The 25919-nt window shown below is 44.6% G+C and overlaps 1 protein-coding gene across 6 annotated transcripts in view; it reads right to left on the bottom strand.

Moving 5' to 3' along the window:
- Positions 1-10525: 10525 nt before the first annotated feature.
- The window catches only part of NCK1 (NCK adaptor protein 1), a 590854-nt gene continuing 575460 nt past the window's right edge, over positions 10526-25919 (bottom strand). For all 6 annotated transcript variants that reach the window (XM_069213550.1, XM_069213548.1, XM_069213549.1 and 3 more), the window contains one exon: positions 10526-11104. In XM_069213550.1, the coding sequence (XP_069069651.1) occupies positions 10910-11104 (195 nt within the window). In that variant the 3' untranslated portion in view covers positions 10526-10909. The remainder of the gene's footprint in view (positions 11105-25919) is intronic.

The following is a 25919-nucleotide window of genomic DNA, read 5'->3' as shown; positions in this document are numbered from 1 at the left end:
CCAGCAGAGTACAGCATGGAGGCATCTAACCTTGCAAAAGCTCTGGTCGCTCCTAGTCTGCACATCTCCCAACTCATTCCCTCCTCGGCACTGGGGGAGGGGGCGGGGGGAGCACTTTACTGGAGCCCAATGCACAGTTCTTCACTACTTTCCCTCCTCTGCTGGCCTGGGAGGATTTGTGCCACAGTCGCTGCTGTCAAATCCTGCAGGCCTTGAGTCCCCACCACAATAGGGGTGCAGCTCGAGCCTGGCCTAGCCCAACTCGCTCCCAGGCAAACAGTCTGGCGGTAGCGGCAAGGTAACCAAGGGAAAGACCTCTAAATCCCCAGCACACTGCCTGAACTCCTACTCACTAGTCCTCAATCTCCTCCATCTCCTGCCTTCGGGACCAGTGCCACCCCCTTGCAGGAGAGTTGTTCTTCATGTGTTAATAGCACCTATCTGCTATAGGAAATGTGTACACTTCATATATCAGAGAGCAAATGGCCTAAATTGTGTGGTGGATATGTTAAACTATTGATAGCATGATTCTACATTGGAATGGCAAAACTTTTTATGTTCTAAGCAATGTAGATGAACAATCAACTTGTTCTTGGTATTACGTCTTCCTTCTTGTATCCCTTTTCCAGACCTCTGAAGAGTGTTCTATGCTGTCCAAGGTAAACATGGAGTCTAGGGTTAAAACTGAAATGTCACAAAACTCCTACTTAAAAAAACTTGACAGATTTTTTATTTTTATGAAGGTACAAAACTGATTTTTGTCTATGCCTTGTCTCGAACTCTGGCATGTTTTTGTTAACAGACTGAAGCAGCAAAAGTGGTTTCACTTTCAACAATTCTTTCAACAGTCTTTTTTGCTTCTATTTCACTTTTTGCTTCGTCAGGCTAAGAAGGGGACTAACGCAATATAAAATTGACAAATAAGTAGGTACAAAGCATTCCTTTACAAGTGCAGATGAGTAGTTCCTATTGCAAGGTACTAGGTGCTATTATAAAATAGCGTTCATGATTTCAAACCGCTCTAGGTAATAATTTAAGAGATTTTCAGTACATGGAACATAACAGAGTATGATTCGGCATCAGTTTTTTAAATAACTAACTATTCAATTTCATCTCTATATCTAGGGAAGAAAGATTTGTTAACAGGAAAGGCATATTCCTAGACAAGTTTGATTAAAAAATAATCAGTACACACCAATAGCTTCAATGACATTATAAGGAAATAGAACCGTACTTCTCAGCTAATTATAACGTGGCCCCAGAAATAGATGAGATTGACAGCATCTATGGAAATTGGTCAGCTGTGACAGCTAAGAGTTTTTATTAACGCTATTCTGCTCAATACCATTATTCTTGTTTGAAATCTAATCCTCGACACACAAGAGTTAGGACCATATTTATGAAAGGGCTGAATTGCTGTTGCTCCATACAATGGGGTGCAAAAGTGGTGCAACCCTTAAAATGCGATTCAACAAGCCATGTAAGGCTACTTTGCATGGCGCTGAGTCGCTTGATAAATCTGGAGCAACGCTACACAGTGCAAATCACTAAGTTACCGGGGGGTGTTCCATGGATAATGAGTGGATGTTCCCACGCAACACCCATGGATTGTGAAGCATTCCCAAATTTACCATAAGTGGTAGACCTAGAAATATGCCAAAATTGCTACACCTCCACAGGTGAGGGGTAATGAGGAGAAATACTTTAATTTCTCATTGTTTTTTCCTCTTTCTATGCATGCTGCATTTTGCCTTAGGGGATTGTTTTTGTGCCCCTTCCTTCACAAAGACAATCCTGCTTACAATGCAGGCACTCTTGCACCATGGTGCAAGAGTGCCTGTGTTGGCGCTAGGCAGCACATTGTATGCCAGCGCTGGGAAAAGGCAGGAATGGGCTGTATTATATTGAATAAATCACATTCCTGCCCTTTCCCTATCAAGCAGCGCAGTAAGGTGACTTGCTGCACTTCGTGATTATTTCATAAACAAGGTCCTCAGTATTTTTCACTGAGACTTGGCTTCAGAATAGCTTCAGACAAGATCGAACTGTGGCTTCCTGATAACTATAAAACTGTACATAATGCTTTTATTAAAAAATCAGGTTGGAATTGCCAATGTTTCCATAAGTAACATAATAATTTCAGTTCTAGACTGGCCTTTGATACATAATGGTAAATTTATGTTAGTGAATGTTGGTATGTATATTACTTATTCAATTACTTGTGGGGTTTAGATATGCCTCCTGGACACAATTCAGCGTTTGCCTCCTTATTATACCCTTATAGCCTGCCGTAGCAGGCTATACTGGCCATTAAAGGCCTGTTCCAGTGTTATAGGCCAGAGAAGAAGGAGAGGACCTTTAATAAGGGAGCAAGACTTTAATGCCAGTGTAGCCCAGCTATTGAGGGCTATAATGCTATTAGAACATTCTGCCACTAGAGGGAGGAATGTTCTAATAAATAAACAAAGGCCACACGGAGCCCGAGGGGATTGAAATTCCCTCAGGCTCGGCGAGGCCTTTGTTCACAGCAACAGCTGTGAACAAAAACATTGGAATGTTGGCGCTCTCGGCTTCTACCGGCCACTTAAATTTTACTGCTTCACGTCAAAGCTAGGATCTCAGAACTCTTCTCTTAAAAGTTCTCAATAACCACAAAAATGTATTCTGTTATAAAGCCTTCTCAGTCTGTAGAGAAAAACTTTGTAACCAATTCACACAGACAATCAAGGAAAAATTAATTTACTCAAAGGAAGCTTCTCAACCTTTGCCAATTCAGTAAAATTGTTTGACTTTTTCGTGCTGTTTTTTTTCTTGAGATGGTTGTCTTCTGCACCACTTTACTTTTCCTAGCCCCACAGAAACTGTAATCTCTAGTTCAGTCCACATACAAGTTAAGTGCCCATTTCGGAGCCAGATGATGGAGCTGTTCTTCCTCCTAAGTGGGGTTAGGTGGTGCCTAAAAACACAGCAAAACCCTGGATTGTCCTATGAGGAAGGGTGTGACTACTCTGGGCAAGAATGCCACTTTTGTTCGGAGGAATTATTTGTCTGGTGTGACAGGAGAATCTCACAAAGCGGCAGCCAAATCGGAGGACAAATGTTCATGGCTAGACCTTCTGGGCACTATACCTTCCTTGTGTCCACTCCAGAGTCACTAGGATGACTTGGGCCTGGTCTTTCCTTGTCTTTCTCAGTACTATTGGCATGAGAAGCAGCGACAAAAGGGCATACAGGTGTCCAGATCCCCAATACAGGCAGAAGGTGCCTCCAATTGAGGTCTACTGTTAAAAGTTTTTTATTTTTTATTTTGGGGGTGAGAATCCTTCTCAAACAGAAACCCCAATTCCTTTCAGGGTGAACAATCAAATTAATTAAATTAGCCTGTGCTTAACCACCCTCTGGTAGTTTGGCAGAAAAGCAGTCAGGCTTAACAGAGTCAATGTGTAAAGTATTTTTGCAGCACTTAAACAGTAATGAAATGAAAACACAATACAATAAAAATCCAACACAATTTACAAAAATAGAGGAAGTAAAATTTCATAAATTATTTGACAGCACAGCGACAAACATCTTATCAGTATAACTGGAGTTGTGAATTTTTAAAGCTTTTAGTAAAAATTACACCATGCAGGATCAAAGCGTCAACCGCGGACATCTAGACGTGCGAAACAAGGGCAAGATTTTTAATTATGGCTGTCCGCGATGAAGTGCAGTTCCAATACACAAAGTGAATTGGGCCCACTCTCGCCTTTCCTTCAGATTTAGAAGGAATTTGGAAGAAAAATGTGTGAGAAGGTAAAGTTTAGCAGGGCAAGGCAGCCACTGGTCTCTGAGGAGGAGGCATTGTCGTCAGGGACCCTGCTGGACAAAGCCACTAGGAAGATGTCCATGTTCAGACTGTGTCACTTTTTGGGAAGACAAAAATCTACAGCGGCAAAAAGCTGCAGGCTTCACGAGGTTCGATACCCCATCTGAGGAGCTGCAAGAAATGATTTGCGGATACGGAGAAGAACGTAACAGGAGCAACTGTGAAATCAGGCTAACCAGAGATGTACCTTGGGCAAATAGGTAAGCAGGTAAGCCCTGGTCTTGTCGGTTGTAAACACTTTTTGGCAGGAAAATACTACGTTTTGGCTTTTGGCTGTTTGGGTGCTTTCAGCATAATTTCTGTTGTGGATTCACTTTTTAGCACCTAGCTTGGGCACCTGTATTTTAGCCTTTGGCCCATTGCCTGTGCCATGAAGGCATGCACATATTTTATTTGTTTTTATTCATTTTATTATATTTTATCAGAGCTAGCCCGAGAGAACTTCCAAGCAGACCAATAGGCAAGACCCTGGCTCCTCTCTCAGGTATGCGGCCAGGGCTCCTTCCGTAAGACTGGAATGGGCAGAAAAGGCTAACACTGCTATGCTCTCATGTTAGAGAATAGTGTAGGTAGGAATTCTTAAGACATATTTATTCCCGGATGTTGGGACTGATAATCTGTTTTTTCTCTAAAGGTCACATTCATCACTAAGATATGTTTCATCGTTCTAATAATCACGGCTCATGGTTTTTTTGTTGTAGAAGGCAGTCATTTTATTAAATACATTGAAACTTATCCTGCTTCTCTGTCTGCCTTTGCCTGCGTGCAGCATTGTGTAACTGAGAGCATAACTTCACTGAAAGGTTAGAATGTCATGCATTTAGGATGCTTCAAATCACCTTTATTTTCCAGGCTTTGACGAGGTGCTGCTGGCTAGCTGGAACAGTAAGCTGACAGCTTCCAACCAGTGCGGCACTGACTCAGTCACCCACACGTGGTGGTGCTGCCACCCGAACCCAAGCAGTCTTACCCCCAAGGTACGAGTCCTGCAACACTTCCAAAGATCGAGAAATGTGTGGGCATCACTTCAAGGGTAGGACTCCCTTCAGGCAGGGTTTACAGTGTTGGAGCTGTTTGTCACTGTAGCTCAGAACAGGCGGCCAGCCAAATAGCCCTTGATATCACTCTGGTAGTCCTGAGTTCAAGCAAAAAGGCAGTCCTCCAGCAGCACTGCAGTCCTCTGAGGGTTCAAGGCAAGCTTCAAGCAGAAGGGCAGTCCTCTGAAATGTAAGTCCAGGTGTGAACAGAAGTGTGTGTCTGAGGGTCCTATTTTAATACCTGGTGCCAGCTTTGAAATGGAAGACACTTCTGGAGCTACCACCCCAGGTATGGTTTTGGAATGTCCTTCCTCTTTACCCAAGTTCCAAGGGGTCTGGGGTGACAAAAGGCTAGTGTGATGTTCTTTGTCAGCAGGCTGAGGCAGCTCCTTTGAAATTTACCTATGGCAGGAAACAGCACCGCTCCTCCCACCTAGCAGGATGGCCCATACTGCCAACATCTAGTCCCCCTTTAAGGCCAACTGCCATCCTTATCACAGTCATGTGACCCTGCAGATGGGCTGCATGCACCAAATTATTAGGACAAGAGAATGCCAATTTTCTCAAGGAGGCATTTTCAGAATAGTGCTTAAAATCCGACTTCACTGTTAAAGAGCATTTGAAATTACAACTCTTTGGAAACCAAACATATTTCACCCTGTTCCCAAACAAAAGTTATCACTTATTAAATGTGATGAGTTAACCCAATGTTATCCTATTGGAGAAGTAGGCTTCATAGTAGCGAAAAACGAATTTTGTTTTTCACTGCCAGGCCATGTAAAACTTAAAGGTACATGTCCAACTTATAATGCAATACAGTGCGCCCTGCCCCTTAGCCATTTAAAGCGGGACCCATATGTGTTAAAAGGGAGATTTATGCCTGGCAAAGGGTGTATTTTGTCAGGTCGAAATGGCATTTTCACAATGCACACAGGCGCCAACGGCAGCCCTCAGGCATGCTTTAAAGGGCTACATAGGTGGATGTCATAGAAAGTGCTGCAGGAACATAAGTAGCATTTAATTTACTAGGGACTTATAAATAAATTAAATTAGGCAATCAGTGCAGGCTAATTGTACCATGTTCTAAGGAGTGAGCACAAGCACTTGTTACTAGTGGTAAAGCGCATAGTCCTAAAACCAACAAAAACGAATTTCAGCAAAAACAGGATGGGAGTAGGCAAAAGGTTTGGGAGAAGACCACGCGAAGGCTGATGGGTCCAACAACTGCCCTGAGAACTCCAGGGTGTTAAAGTTGGACACTATGTTCTCTGTAGTGGTGAGTAGATCGAGCCAGGGTATTACCCATTGTTGGAAGATGCCCTTTGTGTGCCATGTGAATCACTTGCAACTCCAGTGGACTGATGTAGAGGCGAGCCTCCACCAGAAACCAGAACCCTCTGATCTTTGCTGTTCACAGATGAAAACCCCAGCCCAGCAAAAAATACATCCATCACAATCGTCAGTTCAGGGTGGGGTAAGGAGGGGTCTACCGCTAGTCCCACTACAGTTGAGCAGCCACAACTGCAGATCTCTTGCAGCCTCCTTCTAAACATGTATGGGCTCGGAAAAGTCTCCTTGTTGCTGAGCCCACTAAGAATTCAGATCCCACTGCAAAGCCTGCATGTGTCACCTAGTTTAGTCCACAAGCAGGGTGCAGGAGGCCAAGAGGGCCAAAAGCTTCCCAGCCACTCACTGAGACCCACCTCGGCAGTAGAAATATCTGGCTCATAGCCCGAATGTCCTGCAAATATTGAGGTGGAGGGATGGGAAAGAAAAGCACACATTTCCAGGATAGCTCCAGTGAAGAGGAGCTGTGAAAATGTTAGGTGTGACTTGGTCACGTTGATGGAGAAGCCTAACAATATCAACACGTTGGTCGTCATCTGGAGGTGGCTTTCAACTGTTTGAGGCAAGTCCACTTTCAGTAGCCACTCGATGTATGGGCAGACTGATATTATCTACCTGTGGAGATAAGCTGCAACCACAATGTTACTTTGAAGCGTGGATACTGGGGTTTGACCACCTAGTTTTGTAATTTACAACTGGGACCTGTAGGATAGCCAGGCATTTTGTTTTGCTCAGCAGGTAAATGCACAGCATGGTAGCTGAAGGACCAAAGAATACTCAGGTATGGTGAGTGAAATCCTGGGAACTGGACTTTCTTTGGAAGTGTTATGTAACTATTGTGTCCCTAGCCGGAAGTGTCTGTATTGATATATGAAAGCATGCAGTTCTACCTCAGAGATAATCATGAATCTACCAACATAAATGGGTTTGCCCAATCTGCACTGGCCCCAGTGAACGTTCTGGGCTACCCGAGCAAATAATGCTGGTGCTATCGATTTTTAGTGAATACATAATAAACTAACATTTCTGGCACCAAATATTCCCGTACTTCAGTAGTTAGATGGGAGTAAACACCTTTTCTGCAAGGTCGCCCTTGACTTTTCACCATTTTGCAGACCTTATTTATTTATTAATTGTTACAAGTCTAACAACTATGTGCCCTGTGACATTGCTGTTCAGTAACATGAAGTGTAAAATGGTATTGATAAAACTTGTTTCACCCAATTGGTCTATTTACCTTTCCAGTAAGGCCATGATGGGTAGCACTGACATTACACTAGTGGCATGGAAGTTAAATATCATAAGTGGGCTACAGTATGTATTTACACCACCTCTGTGTAAGACAAAATATATGGCTGCTAAAACCACTGTGCTATTTCTAGGCACTGCAGTAATCCATGGCACAAAAATACCTTTGTTCTGTAGGAAAACCTGTTTTATATATTGAGGTCACCCCTAAAATGTGCCTTGTAAGTCAGCAGGGTGCCAATTATTCAAAAATAAATGGCAACCGCATACTTGAAAAAAGGTGCACTCAGAGTGACTTAAGGCCTAATGCAAAGATTACTTACCGGTAATGCCATTACTCTAGAGTCCAGACTTCCCTGTTCCGATCATTATGAAATGAAACATGAATGCCTCATTTTGTAATGAGAGGAACAGGGAAAAGGAGGACGAGGTAATGGCAGTTTCCACTGTGCTGGGTCAGTTCCATGTTTCATAAACTACCCTCTTTGTGGTTGAAATATTTGTTTTACGTGTTAGCTTGCAAAACTGCTAGATAAATCATTGAACGCTATTTTCCACTTATTTCTAAAAATCTAATATAAAGGTGAAATCTGATTTTTTACAAAAGGTTACTTTGTAAAACTTTACTTTGGGCTGCTGCGCCAGAGTTTGCTTACAAACAGCTCTAAATGTATACAAGTGGAGTATGCGTTCCTAAACTAATCAGAAAAGGAAACCGAACAGGCAATAGGTCACGATGGGTCTGAACAAACAGATCAGAGGGATGTGACTGCTCAGAAACAAGAGACCACACACACTCCCAGATAGGTGTCAAGCTTCATCACTGGGTAGCTCCCTGTTGGGTTGGTGCTGCAATGCCAATCGGCCCCTTGAGGGGCTCTTTACCAGAGGTCTTTTAAAAAACGATGCCATGATGAAGTGTGAGTGGCGGTGCTGTGTGTGTAGATTGGTGTAAGTGTGGTATAAAAATAACTAAAAGACCCTGAAAGTTTTAATACATGGGACCTCAATATAAATAAAAACAAAGGGTGGCTGTGTTGGAAACACAGATCCGGTACAGTTCACAGGAAATGTGCCATGTAAAGTCCCTGCATCTGGGCACTTTGTCAGGACCATGTAACCTCATGTACCGATCTCATAAAGTCACCATCAGGGTGTAGTGTGTAAACCTTTACGATAACTAAAATCCGACCCAATTTGAATAAGTAAATGACGACTTATGTGAGAGACTGTGCTAGCTCTGGCGTGAAAGGTATTCAGCACGCCAGGAAAGCTGCGACCTATATCCTTCTCTCCTATCCTGGAGAGTCTGGCTCTACCACTCATGGCATTTCCAAAGGTCAATATGCATTCCTAGTTGGAGTTAACAACCTTGCTCTTGGTCTCTTGTCCCAGGAAGGCAGGAGTGTCGTCAACAACTGGCCAAAAAAATAGGAATTAGCTATCTGCGAACTGAAAAGATTAGAAAGCATAACAAAAGACAGTTTTAAAACTTCCACGTTTGACTAGTTGATTTCAAATGGGGTATGCTGGATTTTCTCCCATTCAAAACCAAAGAGACCCCCATGTTCCCTTTGGCGGAACCTGCAGCAGGAGGGAGACCCAGTACTGAAGACGACAGAGGGGTGCGGGTGGAGCTCATCTATATGGGAGATTGGTTAGGGACCTGCTTGGATCACTACCGGAGAGAAAAAGGCTTCAGCAATCTTGAAGTGAGGACTTCAGGTCATTTTTACAGTAAAGAAAAGAGGAAGTGAAGTGCTGCAAAAGAAGGTGTGTAGAGGATGAGAAAGTAAACAGGATTGGGTGGTGAAAATTCTCCAGTCACTAGCCAGTGCCTCCCTACCTCCTCGACATGGCAAAACTACAGCTGAAGATGGGCCTGCAAGAAGAGGAACCGGTGACTCGTGACGGCACCCAAGAACTGAACTGCTCTGCTAATGTCAAGTTGTTAGGCTCCTGTTTCCCTACTACAGTGACAAATAAAGCAGGTCTATTACATCAAGACTATCCAGTTGACAAGATGACTGGATCCTACAAGAGCCCTACCTGGAGAGGCATAGAGTGGGCAAGAGTGACCAAAAGGCACTTCTCCAGTAAGTCTCTAGACGCTTTTTGGCAATAGAGTTTAAACGTTCATTTTTATCTCTGGTTCATCTTCTACAATTGTCACTTTCTGCTAATTTTTTCATTATTTTTCTAAATGAGTCAGGGCTTTTGTGTGCAGTTTTCTTTACTTAAAATTGTTGGTACGGTTTGAACCTTCCACATGCACATCTCTAGGGATTGGTCACTGCCTATGCCACAGCTACCAGAATATAAGCAGAAGTTCTCTAAGAACTATTTTTGGCCCAACCACACTACGTTAATTATGTAGGTATGGGCTACACGCCCCTAAATGAATAACCCTATATCCGACACTTGCCATTCATGATTGCTAAGTGGACACAGATAAATAAGAGCTATTTCGGGTGAAAAGCACACCCCATGTTTACCATCTGAAAGTTCTTAGAAAGTTAATGGGAAGAGTTTATCTCCAACGATCTCTTACTGTTGCTTTTAGTCTTTTTGTATCATATTAGCCCAATGGCTTAAGGGGTTAGTGTCCTTCAGTTTGTTTACCCATTTTCTCTTAGTAATTTTCATAGAAGCATTTTTGTGGATGTAAATTATTACATATGTGATTATTTGTACTGAATTGATTTGGGCATTTCGTTCTTCATTCTCAATTTTGACTTTTGTGTTGCTGCCTTCTTAGGCCATCCGAATGTCTCACATAAGACTTTGAGTAAGTGCTCAACCTAAGCACATGTTAATAGAAGGTACGACAAGGGCATATTTTTAATACATATTTGGTATGCATCTGCAAAGCTCCACTAACCGGAAACGTTAATCTTGAAGTTAGCCATATGCATCTGCTTTCGCTCTCCTCTTCAGCCTGTCAAGTAAATTCCAACAGTGAGACACAAGAAAAGGGAACAGAAATATTTTGAACTTTATAACAAAGCAATCGACCACACATGGCTAGTTTTTATTCTGTTTTTTTTATTCCTTACATTGTGTTGATTTTGGAGGAGAGAAACGTCTAAGCACAGAGTCTGGAGCAAAGGAGTAGGAGAGAAGGGAAAGGTGGGCTGCAGAAGAGGCAACAGCAACAAAAAAAACAGATCAACATGGCAAGGAGGCCAATAATTACGATACACTGAGGACAAAAAGAATACACAAATTCATAATAGAAAACGAACATAGGTGCGGCTGTAAGTGGAGTCATAGTCGATATAGTTGGACACGGGTGTCTCACTGGCGGCCAGGCCGGCAGCGCACGTAGTTTCCTGTGAGTCTCTGCTGAATACAGCCGCCAAGGTTTTGGCAAAGTTCTGTTGGTTTTTCTTCCAGGCACAGTTGCGCATCAGGACAGGGGCTTGACGAGGTAGAGCTTCTCGCCTTGCTCACTTGTGAAAATGGGTGCTTTTTTGTAATGTTCCACTAGCTCCTCCATGGTGCTGAACTTGCGCTGCCCGATGCAGTAGGTGCTGTCCTTCATCTGAACTTTAAAATGCTTGTTCTTGCCTTGGGCTTTCAGCGAGATGGAGAAGTCATGAGGCTTAAATGGGGAAAGAAAAAACACAGGTTGAGTATTCATGCTCGAAATAAATGTGGTTATTGCTTTTCATGCAGCAGCGTTCTTTTCCAGTAGCAAACGAGGGTCAGAAATGGATACAAAAATTGCAATTTATGCAAGACTGTTCTGTTTTTGTTTGCTGGCCTTTATTGCAGTTTGTTTTTAAATGATACGTGTTTCGTTTTTTACTTTTTCAGGAAACTGTGCCGAAGGCAGGAGACAACCAACCCAGCTGCTCCCTACCCAACACTTAAATCACGCCCTAAATTAGGACAAAACAACCTGATATTATTTCACAGAAGAGAAATCTTTTTCCAAGGGGCTAACTGTACGAGGCATACTAAAAAAAATCACTCTCTCGGTGATGGGACAGCATGGACGATCCAAATGTATTTGAGATAGATTGCTCAAAATGTCTGGGTTAAATATGAATCCTTTACTGCTAATGGGGCTCAGTCGCCTGTTATCTGCCCTTGTTTTTTTGATTCCACAGGAAGCTGTCATGGACTGTCGACGCTAGGATGGGGCACAAGTTTGTATAAAACGTAGACTTGGACTTTTTTCTGAAGCTAATTATGGTAGTCCCAAATTTTTTAGGGCTGGAACAGGTCTTGCCGTAAAAAAAGAAAGTTTACTTGGTGACAAACTGCTAAACGTTTCCGTTTCCGGTGCCTCTTTTTGTGTTACCCCATACAATGGGATTATCTGGAAATGTGTGCCTTTTTTATTGCATCAAATATTACCTATGGCTTTTGGGCGTGTCAATCTCACGCAACAAGTCTATTATTATATTAAATCCTTACGATGTGGTTTAAGGATGCCAAGCATACCCGGGATTCCCACTTCCGCTGACAGAAGACAGTGCGTACATAAATTGTAAGAATCTGGGAAAACACTGACTGCAGTAAAGGGAGGAAACTGCAACTAAAGTACCTTGGCCACAAAATACAGCAGTTAAAAGAGACAAACGTTTTCACTATCTGAAGTGGACCAGTGGTCGATTAAATCGTGATGAAGGCCCCAATGAGAACCAGAGAGTCGAACTGCACGGACCATACTGAAAAGGGAAAGGCAATAGACATACCCAAGGAGACTGTGAAAACACCTACACCACACATCCTTCCCAACCTTACAGTAAGTGTACTGAAAGATTATTTCCCCCTCATAATTAGACAAACCAAATATCCCCCTTAACACCATGTGGACTGTTTTCAAACATACTACAAGAGATAGAAAGTTATGAGATGTAGCAGTTGTCTACATAGCACATAACACAATTACTGGCACAAATATTGTGCTAATGGCACTTACATGTTTGTATGTGTGTGTGTGTGTGTGTGTGTATACACACACACACACATATATATACATATATATATATATATATGTATATATAAATACACATACACACACACACACACTAATGGATTGTGACATATAAATATGAGCACGTATATCAAAAATATGAATTGTTCTATGTTGTTCACACAAAAAGTCTGCATGAAGAATTTTTAAATAAAAAAAAAGTCCCCAAGCTCTTAAAGCTCAGATTAACTATCACTCAAATTTTGAGTTGGCCAATTAAATTTAAGTGAATTTAATCTCCAATTTCCTAAGCATCTAGAATCCCCCAAGTCCCCTTCAAATGTGGGACTATTATTCCCTTCCATAATGATCTGGGAAGAATTGGCAACTGTTTGGATGGGAATGTCCCCTGCATGGTAAATAGGCCTATATCCCTGCCCTGAGTACACAACTCTATGTGGTACTGGTATCCCGGCTTTTTGCTTGCCCTGGCATTGCAGTAATCTACAGTGTGCCCACAGGCCCAGGCACGTCTCTGCTACTCCCAGAAACTGTTCTGTGATCTGGAGAGATGCACCAAGAGTGACATCAGTAGGCACCAGACTTACCTTTCAGTGCCCAAAGTGTTAGCAGCATACCTTGTTTTGTGAATCAGTAGAATGCCTATTCCATTTTCTTTGTGTCATAAGAGACAAGCCTCCTTGCTCCTCTCATGCAAAGTTCTGCTGTTAAGTCAAACCCAGCATCATCCAGATGTTCCATGTGTGCTGAGTGCGAGTATGTCTAGTGAGTGTGTAGCACATGCATGGCAGCGAGGCCCTGCTTTGTAAGAGTCTGAGTATTAGGAGCAGTGGGATCCATTTTGATGCCTCTGAATTAGCATGATGCAAGATGGTGAATGGCCATAGCTTGCCCAGACTGTGGGAGTATAGTGCATGCATTTATGTGGCCAGAGAGTGAAGATCTAGACACCAAGGATGGAGATAGGGCTACCTATAGAAAAAAATCGAGGACCTTGTTAGCAAAGGGCTGCTGATTAGTCGTTCCAGAGCACTGCTTGGGGTATGTGAGGAAGTTTCTAGGCAGGGCCTGCTCTTCTGAAAGTGTCTGATTATTGCTTCATGAAGGCTGCTTATAACCAGGTGCAGAAATCTCATACTCCATCATTCTCTTCATTTGGATACGTCTGCTTGAAGCCAGCCTCAATGCTACCTGCAGTGAGAGCCATCACCTTGCATAAAGGCAATGAGGAACAACCAGATTATGACATGAAAGGAGAACCTCAAACTGGTCCTGAAACTTTGGACAATGGATCAACTTCCCCTGTCAGGAAAATGTGTGTATAAGTGGGATCCAAACCACCACATTTAGTTCCAGACCTATGTTCTTCATGAACAAGAAATGGATTGCTCGGCAGAGTACCTGAAGGACTGTGTGTGACCGTCTGCATAACAGTCCACCAGCAGTAAGGGTACATCACCTGAGATCTACACCTTCCTGCCAAGGGAACTGAAAAGTCTGCCTAGTGCTTAGAAGCCATCCTGCCAAGGGAGGGAAAAGTAAATGTCCCTGCAGGACAGCATATCCAGGAGAAGTCCAGCATGTCAGGGTAAGGAACAACCAGATAAGCCTGACTGCTTAAGAGAGTGAAGCTTCGACACGTGCTGTGGAGGAGCTGAAAATGTCACTTACCCAGTGTACATCTGTTCGTGGCATTAGTCGCTGCAGATTCACATGTTTGGCACAGTCCGCTGCCTGGTGTTGGGCTCGGAGTATTACAAGTTGTTTTTCTTCGAAGAAGTCTTTTTGGTCACGGGACCGAAGGACTCCTCCCTCCTCGGCTCCATTGCGCATGGGCGTCGACTCCATCTTAGATTGTTTTCCCCGCAGAGGGTGAGGATGGAGTTGTTTGGTATAAATAGTGCCCATGCAATGGAGTGAATATGTATGTACGTTAAGAGTTTCTAATAATTATTTACAAATGTTCAGATGTTTAAGATTTATGATCTACTTCTAAACGGCTACAGGCTTCCCGGGGAGGTGGGAGGGTACATGTGAATCTGCAGCGACTAATGCCACGAACAGATGTACACTGGGTAAGTGACATTTTCAGTTCGATGGCATATGTTGCTGCAGATACACATGTTTGGCATAGACTATAAAGCAGTTACCTCCCCTAAAAGCGGTGGTTTAGCCTGTAGGAGTTGAAGTAGTTTGGAATAATGTTCTTAGTACAGCTTGGCCCACTGTAGCTTGTTGTGCATTTAGTACGTCTACACAGTAGTGTTTAGTAAACGTATGAGGCGTAGACCAGGTTGCAGCCTTACATATTTCGCTCATAGGAATGTTTCCTAGAAAGGCCATTGTAGCACCTTTCTTTCTGGTTGAGTGTGCCTTTGGTGTAATAGGCAATTCTCTTTTGGCTTTAAGATAGCATGTTTGAATGCATCTGACTATCCATCTAGCAATGCCTTGTTTAGAGATTGGATTTCCTATGTGTGGTTTTTGAAAAGCTATGAACAGTTGTTTTGTTTTCCTGATTAGCTTTGTTCTGTCAATGTAATACATTAGTGCTCTTTTGATGTCTAATGTATGTAGTGCCCTTTCAGCCACAGAATTTGGTTGTGGGAAGAACACTGGCAATTCTACTGTTTGATTTAAATGGAATGGTGAGATTACTTTTGGCAGAAATTTTGGATTTGTTCTTAGAACTATTTTATTGTTGTGTATTTGAATAAATGGTTCTTGTATGGTAAATGCCTGTATTTCACTTACTCTTCTGAGGGATGTGATTGCAATGAGAAATGCGACCTTCCAGGTTAGATATTGCATTTCACAGGAATGCATGGGTTCGAAAGGTGGACCCATGAGTCTTGTTAAGACGATGTTAATATTCCATGAAGGAACTGTTGGTGTTCTTGGTGGTATAATTCTTTTTAGCCCTTCCATGAATGCTTTAATAACTGGTATTCTAAATAGAGACGATGAATGAGTAGTTTGTAGGTAAGCAGATATTGCTGCGAGGTTTATTTTTATAGATGAAAAAGCGAGATTTGCTTTTTGCAAATGTAGTAAGTATCCTACTATGTCTTTAGTAGAGGCATGTAATGGTTGTATTTGATTGGCATGGCAGTAGTAAACAAATCTTTTCCACTTAGATGCATAGCAGTGTCTAGTGGAAGGTTTTCTAGCTTGTTTTATGACCTCCATGCATTCTTGTGTGAGGTCTAAGTGTCCGAATTCTAGGATTTCAGGAGCCAAATTGCCAGATTCAATGATGCTGGGTTTGGATGCCTGATCTGTTGTTTGTGTTGTGTTAACAGATCTGGCCTGTTGGGTAGTTTGACATGCGGTACTAGTGAAAGGTCTAGTAGAGTTGTATACCAAGGTTGTCTTGCCCATGTGGGTGCTATCAGTATGAGTTTGAGTTGGTTTTGACTCAACTTGTTTACTAGATATGGAAGGAGAGGGAGAGGGGGAAAAGCGTACGCAAATATCCCTGACCAACTCATCCATAGAGCATTGCCTTGTGATTCGCGGTGTGGGTACCTGGATGCGAAGTTTTGGCATTTTGAGTTTTCTTTTGTTGCGAACAAATCTATCTGGGGTGTTCCCCAAATTTGAAAGTACTTGTTCAGAACTTGGGGGTGAATTTCCCATTCGTGGACTTGTTGGTGGTCTCGCGAAAGGTTGTCTGCTAGTTGGTTTTGTATTCCTGGAATAAATTGTGCTATTAGGCGAATGTTGTTGTGAATCGCCCACTGCCAAATTTTTTGTGTTAGGAGGCACAATTGTGTTGAGTGTGTTCCTCCTTGTTTGTTTAAATAATACATTGTTGTCATGTTGTCTGTTTTGACAAGAATGTATTTGTGTGTTATTATGGGTTGGAAGGCTTTTAACGCTAGAAATACTGCTAACAGTTCTAGGTAATTGATATGAAATTTTGTTTCGTGTATATCCCATTGTCCTTGAATGCTGTGGTGATTGAGGTGTGCTCCCCACCCTGTCATGGAAGCATCTGTTGTTATAACGTATTGAGGCACTGGGTCCTGAAATGTCCGCCCTTTGTTTAAATTTTTGCTGTTCCACCATAGAAGCGAGAGGTATGTTTGGCGGTCTACCAACACCAGATTTTGAAGTTGACCTTGTGCCTGTGACCATTGTGATGCTAGACACTGTTGTAAGGGTCGCATGTGTAGTCTTGCGTTTGGGACAATGGCTATGCATGATGACATCATGCCTAGAAGTTTTAGCACATGTTTTGCTTGTATCTTTTGGTTTGGAAACATAGCACTTATTACCTTGTGGAATGCCTGCACTCTTTGTGGACTTGGAGTGGCAATTCCTTTTGATGTGTTGATGGTTGCTCCTAGATATTGTTGTGTTTGACAAGGTTCTAGGTGTGATTTTGTATAGTTGATGGAAAACCCCAGTTTGTGAAGGGTTTGTATGACAAATGTGGTGTCGTTTGCGCATTTTTTTACTGTGTTGGTCTTGATTAGCCAATCGTCTAGGTAAGGGAACACATGTATCTGTTGTCTCCTGATGTGTGCTGCTACTACTGCTAGACATTTTGTGAACACTCTTGGAGCAGTTGTTATTCCGAATGGCAACACCTTGAATTGGTAATGTATTCCTTTGAATACGAACCGTAGGTACTTTCTGTGAGAAGGGTGTATTGGTATATGAAAGTACGCATCCTTTAGGTCTAATGTGGTCATGTAATCTTGCTGTTTGAGCAGTGGAATGATGTCTTGTAGTGTGACCATGTGAAAATGGTCCGATATGATGTAGGTATTTAGTGTCCTGAGATCTAATATTGGTCTTAATGTTTTGTCTTTTTTTGGAATTAGAAAGTACAGGGAGTAAACTCCTGTGTTTTTTTGTTGTACTGGTACTAACTCTATTGCATCCTTTTGCAGTAGTGCTTGAACTTCTAGTCCTAAAAGTTCTAAATGTTGTGGTGACATTTTGCGTGTTTTGGGGGGGATGTTTGGTGGGAAGTTGTGGAATTGTATGCAATAGCCATGTTGGATTATTGCTAATACCCAATTGTCTGTTGTAATCTGTTGCCAAGATTGGTAGAATTGGCTTAGTCTTCCCCCCACTGGTGTTGAGTGAAGGGGTTGCGTGACTTGAAAGTCACTGTTTAGGTGGAGGTGTTTTTGGAGTCTGGAATCTTCCCCTACTCCTTGGGAATTGACCCCCCCGATATCCCCTGAAACCTCCCCTTTGGAAGGAACCCTGATATGGTGTGGTTCTTGTTTGTTGGCTGGTGGTGTCTGTGGGTTGGCCACAAAACCCCCCTCTAAATGGAGTTTTTCTGAAAGAGCCTCTGCTCTGCGGGGAGTAGAGTGCGCCCATGGCCTTGGCCGTGTTTGTGTCCTTTTTAAGTTTTTCAATGGCTGTATCCACTTCAGAGCCAAAAAGTTGTTTCTCGTTGAAGGGCATATTAAGGACAGCCTGCTGGATTTCAGGTTTGAAGCCTGAAGTGCGTAGCCAAGCGTGTCTCCTTATGGTGACAGCAGTGTTGACTGTTCTTGCTGCAGTATCGGCTGCGTCTAGTGAAGAGCGGATTTGATTGTTTGAGATCGTTTGTCCCTCTTCCACTATTTGCTGCGCCCTTTTTTGGTATTCCTGGGGAAGATGGTCTACGAGAAGTTGCATCTCGTCCCAGTGTGTGTGGTCATATCTGGCCAGCAGCGCTTGTGAATTTGCGATGCGCCACTGGTTGGCTGCCTGTGATGCTACTCTTTTCCCTGCCGCATCAAATTTTCGGCTTTCTTTGTCCGGAGCTGGGGCGTCGCCAGATGTATGTGAATTTGCTCTCTTGCGAGCTGCCCCTACTACCACGGAGTCAGGTGGTAACTGCGAAGTAATAAACACTGGGTCTGTGGGTGGTGGTTTGTATTTCTTATCCACCCTTGGGGTGATGGCTCTTGATTTTACGGGCTCTTCAAAAATTTGTTTTGCGTGCCGTAACATCCCTGGTAGCATTGGGAGACATTGATATTGGCTGTGTGTAGCCGAGAGGGTGTTAAATAAAAAATCATCCTCTATAGGATCGGAATGCAGTTGGACATTGTGGAATTCTGCTGCCCTAGCCACCAGTTGCGAGTATGAGGTACTGTCCTCTGGCGGTGACGGCTTTGTGGGGTATGACTCGGGATCATTGTCCGGCACTGGGGTGTCATACAGGTCCCAAGCGTCTTGATCCTGATCGTCATGACTTATGGTAGTTTGCGCTGGTGAGTGCATTTGTGGCGGTGTTTGTGCCGGCGATGCCTGTGGTGGAGAGGGCGGAGGCGTGACTTTTTTAACCACTTTGGCTTGTGGTTGTGCGTCATCCTTTGGAAGTCCCATCCTTCTTTTCCTCATGATTGGGGGAAGGGTTGATATCTTCCCTGTGTCGTGCTGGATGTACAGTCTCTTTTGTGTGTAGTCCGATTCTACACTTTGGAGCTCTTGTCCAAATCTGTGCATTTGGCCACTTATTCCTTGTTCCTCTGAGTAGGATGAAGGTGTGGTATTTTTCGGCGCCGAGAGAGAATCTTTTTTCGGTTTCGGCACCGACAGAATTTTTGTTCCTTTCGGCATGGATTCTCGGTGCCGATGTTTTTCGGTGCCGGTATCTTGTTTTTGTCTCTCGGAGCCGCTTTCTCGGCTCCTAGGTTGCTCCATGGCGGTCCCTCGACCGGAGTCGGGTGTCTTCGCTATGGGCGTGCCCTTTTTTGGCGCCTTCGACGGGTCGCCTGTTTTATGGGTCGAGCCATGGCCTGTTGGCAGTGGCGTCCCCTGGGCTTTCGGTTTGTCGATGGATTTACTTTTCGACGTCTTACTCACAGTTTGTTGCTGTTCGACGTCGGAGTCTCCGGATTCTGATTCCGGAACCGAGAATGTTTCCTCTTCCTCGTCGAAACGTTGTTTTGTCGACGTGGACGCCATTTGTTGACGCCTGGCTCTTCGGTCCCGGAGTGTTTTTCTGGACCGGAAGGCTCGACAGGCTTCACAGGTATCCTCCTTGTGCTCGGGGGACAAGCACAAGTTACAGACCAAGTGCTGATCTGTATAAGGATACTTACTGTGACATTTTGGGCAGAAACGAAACGGGGTCCGTTCCATCGGCTTCGATGTCGCACGCGGTCGGGCCGACCAGGCCCCGATGGGGGATCGAAACTACCCCAAAGTCTTCCGATGATCGGTGTCGATGTACCTAACTATCCCGATACCGAACGGAACAATACTGACGCTTTCTTCCGAGATTCTGACTAACTTTCCGAACCGAAACACGGAGCGAAAAGGAATACGTCCGAACCCGACAGCGGAAAAAAACAATCTAAGATGGAGTCGACGCCCATGCGCAATGGAGCCGAGGAGGGAGGAGTCCTTCGGTCCCGTGACCAAAAAGACTTCTTCGAAGAAAAACAACTTGTAATACTCCGAGCCCAACACCAGGCAGCGGACTGTGCCAAACATGTGTATCTGCAGCAACATATGCCATCGAACCTATAGTTACTAGCACCATTGTGTTATTTGGCAGCTGTTGCAAGTTCAAGAACTGGTGGTCCCAATGCCAGAAAAAAAGTAGCAATGTTGTTGCTGAAGCGGGATCTCAATCAGCCTGGAATGCCGCAACTGCGGAAGACACTTTACTGGTGAGGAATCAGCAGGGAGGCCCCAACAGACGTGCCTGGGTACCATCTGAACACTGCCTTGAGGGCCCTAACTCCTAAAGACATTGTGGTACTGTGCGGTACTTGAAATGCAGACTCAGTCCAGCAACTACTGATCCTAAAGGAGGTTGCCAGCGAAGCTCCCATTATAAGAAGCTGTCACTGCTATGGGCAGGGACATGAGCTGTGCCCGCCATGCCACTAAATCGCAAAGCAAACATCAGGCATATGAAGTGGGGCCCATTTAGTAAACTAAATAAGGTAAAAATCCCAAGCTTTTTTAATTTTACCAATCTAGTTCCTATGTTTTTAGTGCAGACCTCTAGTTGCTGAAAGAGTGTTCTATTCCACTTTTTAGTGTTTAAGGTTTCTTATATTTATGTCCTTACTTACCCATTTTCTGTAATGTTTTTGACCAGGAATGTCAGGCACTGTAAAGGAACGATTCAAGTATTCTGCAGTTGGTTGGAGATTCGAGGACAGATGAACAAGTTACTTACCTTCAATAACACATTTTCTGGTGGATACTCTAGCTACCTGTGGATTCCTCACATTATGAATTCTCCCAGTGCGCCAGCATTCAACAGAAAATCTTCTTCCCAGCTCTCCGCGTCAACGAGGACATCACAATTGCACGGCTCCCATGCGACTCCATCTGACATCACGTGACAATAAGAGGTTCTCGCCGGTGTGCTGACGTCAGTTTGACCCATTTTTTACGTGCCTTTGAGGCGAACAAGTGAAAAACAACCTCAAAAAAGCTCAAATGAATACACACATAAAACCATATTGATGTAACACAATTACAACAATCATTTATATATAAAATTATCAAAACATATATACACTTGTAACACAGAAGTCTTGGTATGACCAGACAGGCAACAGGGAGGCGGTGGTACTGTGAGGAATCCACAGGTAGCTAGTGTATCCGCCAGAAAAAGTGTTACCAAAGGTAAGTAACTTGTTCTTCTGATGGACACAACTACCTGTGGATTCCTCACCTTATGAATAGAGTCCCAAAGCAGTACGGCTATCGGAGGTGGGTGCCTGACCGGTTAAACCAAGAAATCATGCAACATAGAACGTGCAAAATGGCCATCCCTCCTAACTTCTGAGTCCAAGCAATAATGCTTCGCGAAAGTGTGGAGGGACGCCCAAGTTGCTGCCTTGCAAATATCCACCACCGGAACCCCTCTAGCCAGGGCCGAAGTGGCAGACTTAGCCCTGGTCAAATGGGCTCTAATACCCTCAGGAGGAACCTTCTTTGCCAACGAGTAACAGATCTTAATGCAAAGAATGACCCACCTAGATATAGTTCTTTTATGGACCGCTCTGCCCTTCCTCTTTCCTACATACCCAACGAAGAGCTGATCCTCCAACCGAAAGTCCTTTGTTCTCTCAGTATAAAAACTGAGAGCCCTTCTGGGGTCCAAACGATGGAGTCTCTATTCCTCCTTTGAAGGAAGAGGAGGAGGGTAGAAAGATGGAAGGGTAATGGACTGCCCCATATGGAAAGGAGTGATAACTTCAGGGAGAAAAGCCACCCTGGTTTTCAGCACCACTTTGTCAGCAAAGAATGAAGTAAAAGGAGGTTTAACACTAAGGGCCTGTAGCTCCCCCACACGCCTAGCAGACGCAATAGCTATCAGGAAAACTGTCTTAAGAACTAAAAATCTTAACAGACAAGAATGCATGGGTTCAAACGGCGAAACCATTAAAAAAGTCAATACCAGATTTAAATCCCACTGAGGCATAAAAAACGGAGTGGGAGGAAATTTATTTGTCAACCTTATAACAATAGGCAATTTAAACAAGGAGGGTTGATCCGGAAGGCAAAGAAAGGCTGACAGTACCGACAAATAGCCTTTCACAGTCGCAACTGCACAACCCTTCTGTGCTAAAATTAAAGTAAACAACAGAACATCAGAAAAATGGGCTCTCAAGGGAGCAATTTGTTTCTCTCCACACCAAGCCACGAATTTTGCCCACCTGGCGGCATAAACAGTCTTAGTGGAGTGTCGCCTGGCCGATAAAATAATATCCACTACCTCTGGGGGGAGAGAGAAAGAACTCAGATTGCCCGTTCAATTTCCAGGCATGAAGGTGCAGGCACTGGAGGAGGGGGTGTAGAACCTGACCCTGCGACTGCGAGAGGAGATCTGCCCTGCCAGGGAGACGGAGCGGAGGGCACAGGGATAGTTGGAGAAGGTCTGTGTACCACACCCTTCTCGGCCAATCCGGAGCTATTAAAATGACTTGAGCCTGATCTTGGCGAATCTTCCTCGGAACCTGAGGAATCAAGGGAATGGGGGGAAACGCGTAAAGCAACTGGTCGCACCAAGACATCTGAAACGCGTCCCCCAAAGCTCCTTGCACCAGATACTGGAGGCTGCAGAACGATGGGCAGTGCGCGTTCTCCCAAGTGGCAAACAGATCTATCCTTGGAGAACCCCACATCCGAAAGATGTGACGGACCAGATCCGGACGGAGACGCCACTTGTGATCGACTGAGAAATGCCAACTGAGGCTGTCCCCACGTACGTTGAGCACTCAGGCCAGATGATTCGCTTCCAAGCAAACCTGATGGTCCTGAACCCAGGACCAGAGCCGCAGAGCCTCTCTGCAGAGAAGGTACGACCCCGCTCCTCCCTGCTTGTTTATATGCCACATCGCGGTAGTGTTGTCCGTCATGACTTGAACTGACTGACCGCAAAGGGAAGGGAGGAAGGCCTTGAGAGCCAGACATCACCCGCAATTCTAATAGACTGATATGAAAAGTCTGTTCCACTGGAGACCAAAGACCTTTGATCTCCAGGTCCCCCAGATGAGCTCCCCACCCTAGAGTGGAAGCATCCGTTATGCCTGTGGCCACCGGAGGAGGCAGTGAAAATAACCTTCCTTGGGAGAGGTTCCGTCCGCAGGCCACCATCGTAGATCCGCTGCAGCGTCTCTGGAGATCGATATCGACTCCTCGTGATCCCCTTAGTGTTGAAACCACTGCTTGCGGAGGCACAATTAGAGAGCCCTCATGTGCCAACGTGCATGAGTTACCAACAGAATGCAAGAACCGAGCAGGCGCAGGACCTTGAGGACTGGAACAACCGCTCTATTTTGAGAGCTTGGAATCAACGCCTGAATGTCCTGAATCTGCTGAGGCCGAGGATAGGCCCGATTCAATGTTGTATCCAGTACTGCCCCTATGAACAGGAGGCGCTGAGAGGGCTCCAGGTGAGACTTGGGCAAGTTTATCGAAAAGCCCAGACTGAACTGCAACGGCATAGTCATCTGCAAGTGATGCAGCACGAGCTCTGGAGACTTGGGTTTGATCAGCCAATCGTCCAGGTAAGGGAATACCGATATTCCCTTCCTTCTGAGACTTGCTGCAACCACCGCCATCCCCTTCATGAAGACTTGAGGTGCTGAAGTAAGACCAAAGGGAAGGACCGCAAACTGGTAGTGTTGCGACCCCCCTACAAACCGGAGATACTTCCTATGCGACTTCAGAATAGGGATATGAAAGTAAGCATCCTGCAAATCGACATACACCATCCAATCCTCTTTGTTCAACGCCAGAAGTACCTGTGCTAGAGTCAGCATCTTGAATTTCTCCTGTTTGAGGAACCAATTTAAAATCCTCAGATTAAGGATTGGTCTCAATCGACAATCCTTCTTGGGAATCAGGAAATATTGTGAATAACAACCCTGACCTCTTTCCTGCTCTGGAACCAACTCCATTGCACCTTTTGATAACAGGATTTGAACCGCCTGCTGCAACAACAGGAAATGGTCTTCTGAACAAAACTACGGATGGAGAGGGATGGGAGTGGGGAACTCCTGAAAAGGAAGAGCATATCCTTTCCTCGCAATATTTAGAACCCAGGAGACTGATGTGGTTAACTCCCACTCGCGGAGAAAAAGACGTAACCTTCGCCCTACAGGAGAAGTATGGCTCAAAATGGGCAGAAAACTAGGGCTACTTCCCTTGTTGTTGTCCCCCAGAGGAAGAGGATGATGCAGGGTGCTGCTGGGTGGCCCCTCTTGTCCTAACCCTCTCCCGCCCTCTAAAGGATCTATATGGGAGGCTGGCAGGCTGTTGGACTGTGGACTCCCATGGTAAACGGCTCCACGCCCAAACCCCATGAAGCTCTGAAAGAGCCTGAAAGGGGTAGTAGTGGAAGCATGCAGACCCAAAGACTTCACTGTGGCCCTACTGTCCTTAAAGTGCTTTAAGGCAGAGTCAGCTTTAGCTCTGAACAGCTTCTCTTCATTAAAAGGCAGGTCTAATAGAGTGGTCTGTACATCCAAAGAAAAGCCAGAGGGCCTCAACCAAGCATGCCTCCTGGTAGCGATAGAGGTACCCATTGCCCTGGCCACTGAGTCTGTAGAATCCAGACTAGATAATCTGCTTAACCGCAGCCTGAGCGTCTGACAGGAGTTCACTGAATTGTCCTTGCATCTCCTGCGGCAAGTCTGGAACCATAGCTTTAGCCGTGTCCATCAGGGCGTGCACATATCTACCTAACACACGGGTAGCGTTTGCTGATTTCATGGCCATACTACAAGAAGAAAAGGTCTTCTTCGCCGACTGCTCCATTCTCTTGGACTCCCTGTCCGGAGGAATCACAGGGAAGGAGCCTGGTGCAGGACGTGTGGAACATGAGGCCTGAACTACCAGACTCTCTGGGGTGGGATACTTTGACAAAAATCCCGGATCTCCAGGAGCCACCCTATACTGTCTTGCCACAGATCTGTTCACAGCTGGAGACGACACAGGCTTCCTCAATACCTCTAAAATAGGCTCAGTAAGAGCATCATTAAATGGGAGCAATGGTTCTGCTGAAGCCGAAGAAGGATGCAGGACCTCGGTTAACATATTTGTTTTCACCTCAGCAGCAGGCATATAAAGATGAAAAAATGTGCCGCCTTCCTGACCACAGAATGGAAAAAGGCCGCTTCCTCTGTAAACTACCCTGGAGAAGAAAGGTCCCACTCCGGGGAAGTGTCTAGCCCACTGGCTGAGTCTAGGCCTTGGTATTCCCACAGGGGCTCCGCAATCTCTCCTTCCAGTAGCTGTCTTTGGTACTCCTGCTCCTCTAAAGGCCTTGGTGCTTTTCTGCATGACCTCAGCCTGGCCTCCAACCTTGGCGTCGACGTAGAGTTAGCTGACGTTGATGACACCAGCTTCAAGACTGAAAGACACGGACCAGGAGAAGAAGAAGACACACTACGGTCCAATCCGGATCCATCCGGTGCCGGAGCTGATCCCATCGGCACTGTGGACACCTGAGGCTCAGTCATCTGCACCGCAGGTCTATAAAGGCGATGTCATCGGCGCTGTAGGCCTTTGAGGCGAAGTCATCAGCACCGAACCGGCACCCTCAAAACATATTAGTAGATTGCTATAATTTGTCCAAGATCCAGGAAATGTTAGCAAACTTGGGCCAGGCTAATTATGATTCTATTGCTGTTTTACACTCTGCTTACCATCTTTGAGTGGTAATTCTCAGGTGTTAACTAAGTTTGTGACTCCATTTGGGATGTACAAATATTTGCAAATGCCTTTTGGGCTGGCTTCTGTCACTAGTGTTTTCCAAAAGTTGATGGACTATTTAGTCTCTGGTTTAGAAAATGTTCAAGCACCCCATGACGATATTTAGATTTTTTATGAAGAAAAAAAACACAGGAGCATTTTCTGGTGCTTCAGCAAGTGTTACACATTCTTGGGAACAATGGTATGATGGTGAGACCTGAAAAGTGCAAACTCTTTGTTGATCAAATGGATTATCTTCGGCATTCCATTTCACCTAAAGGTATTA

The sequence above is a fragment of the Pleurodeles waltl genome, chromosome 11 (genome assembly GCF_031143425.1).
Source record: "Pleurodeles waltl isolate 20211129_DDA chromosome 11, aPleWal1.hap1.20221129, whole genome shotgun sequence".
NCBI classification, from domain to species: domain Eukaryota; kingdom Metazoa; phylum Chordata; class Amphibia; order Caudata; family Salamandridae; genus Pleurodeles; species Pleurodeles waltl.
This window is presented reverse-complemented; position numbering and strand designations above follow the sequence as displayed.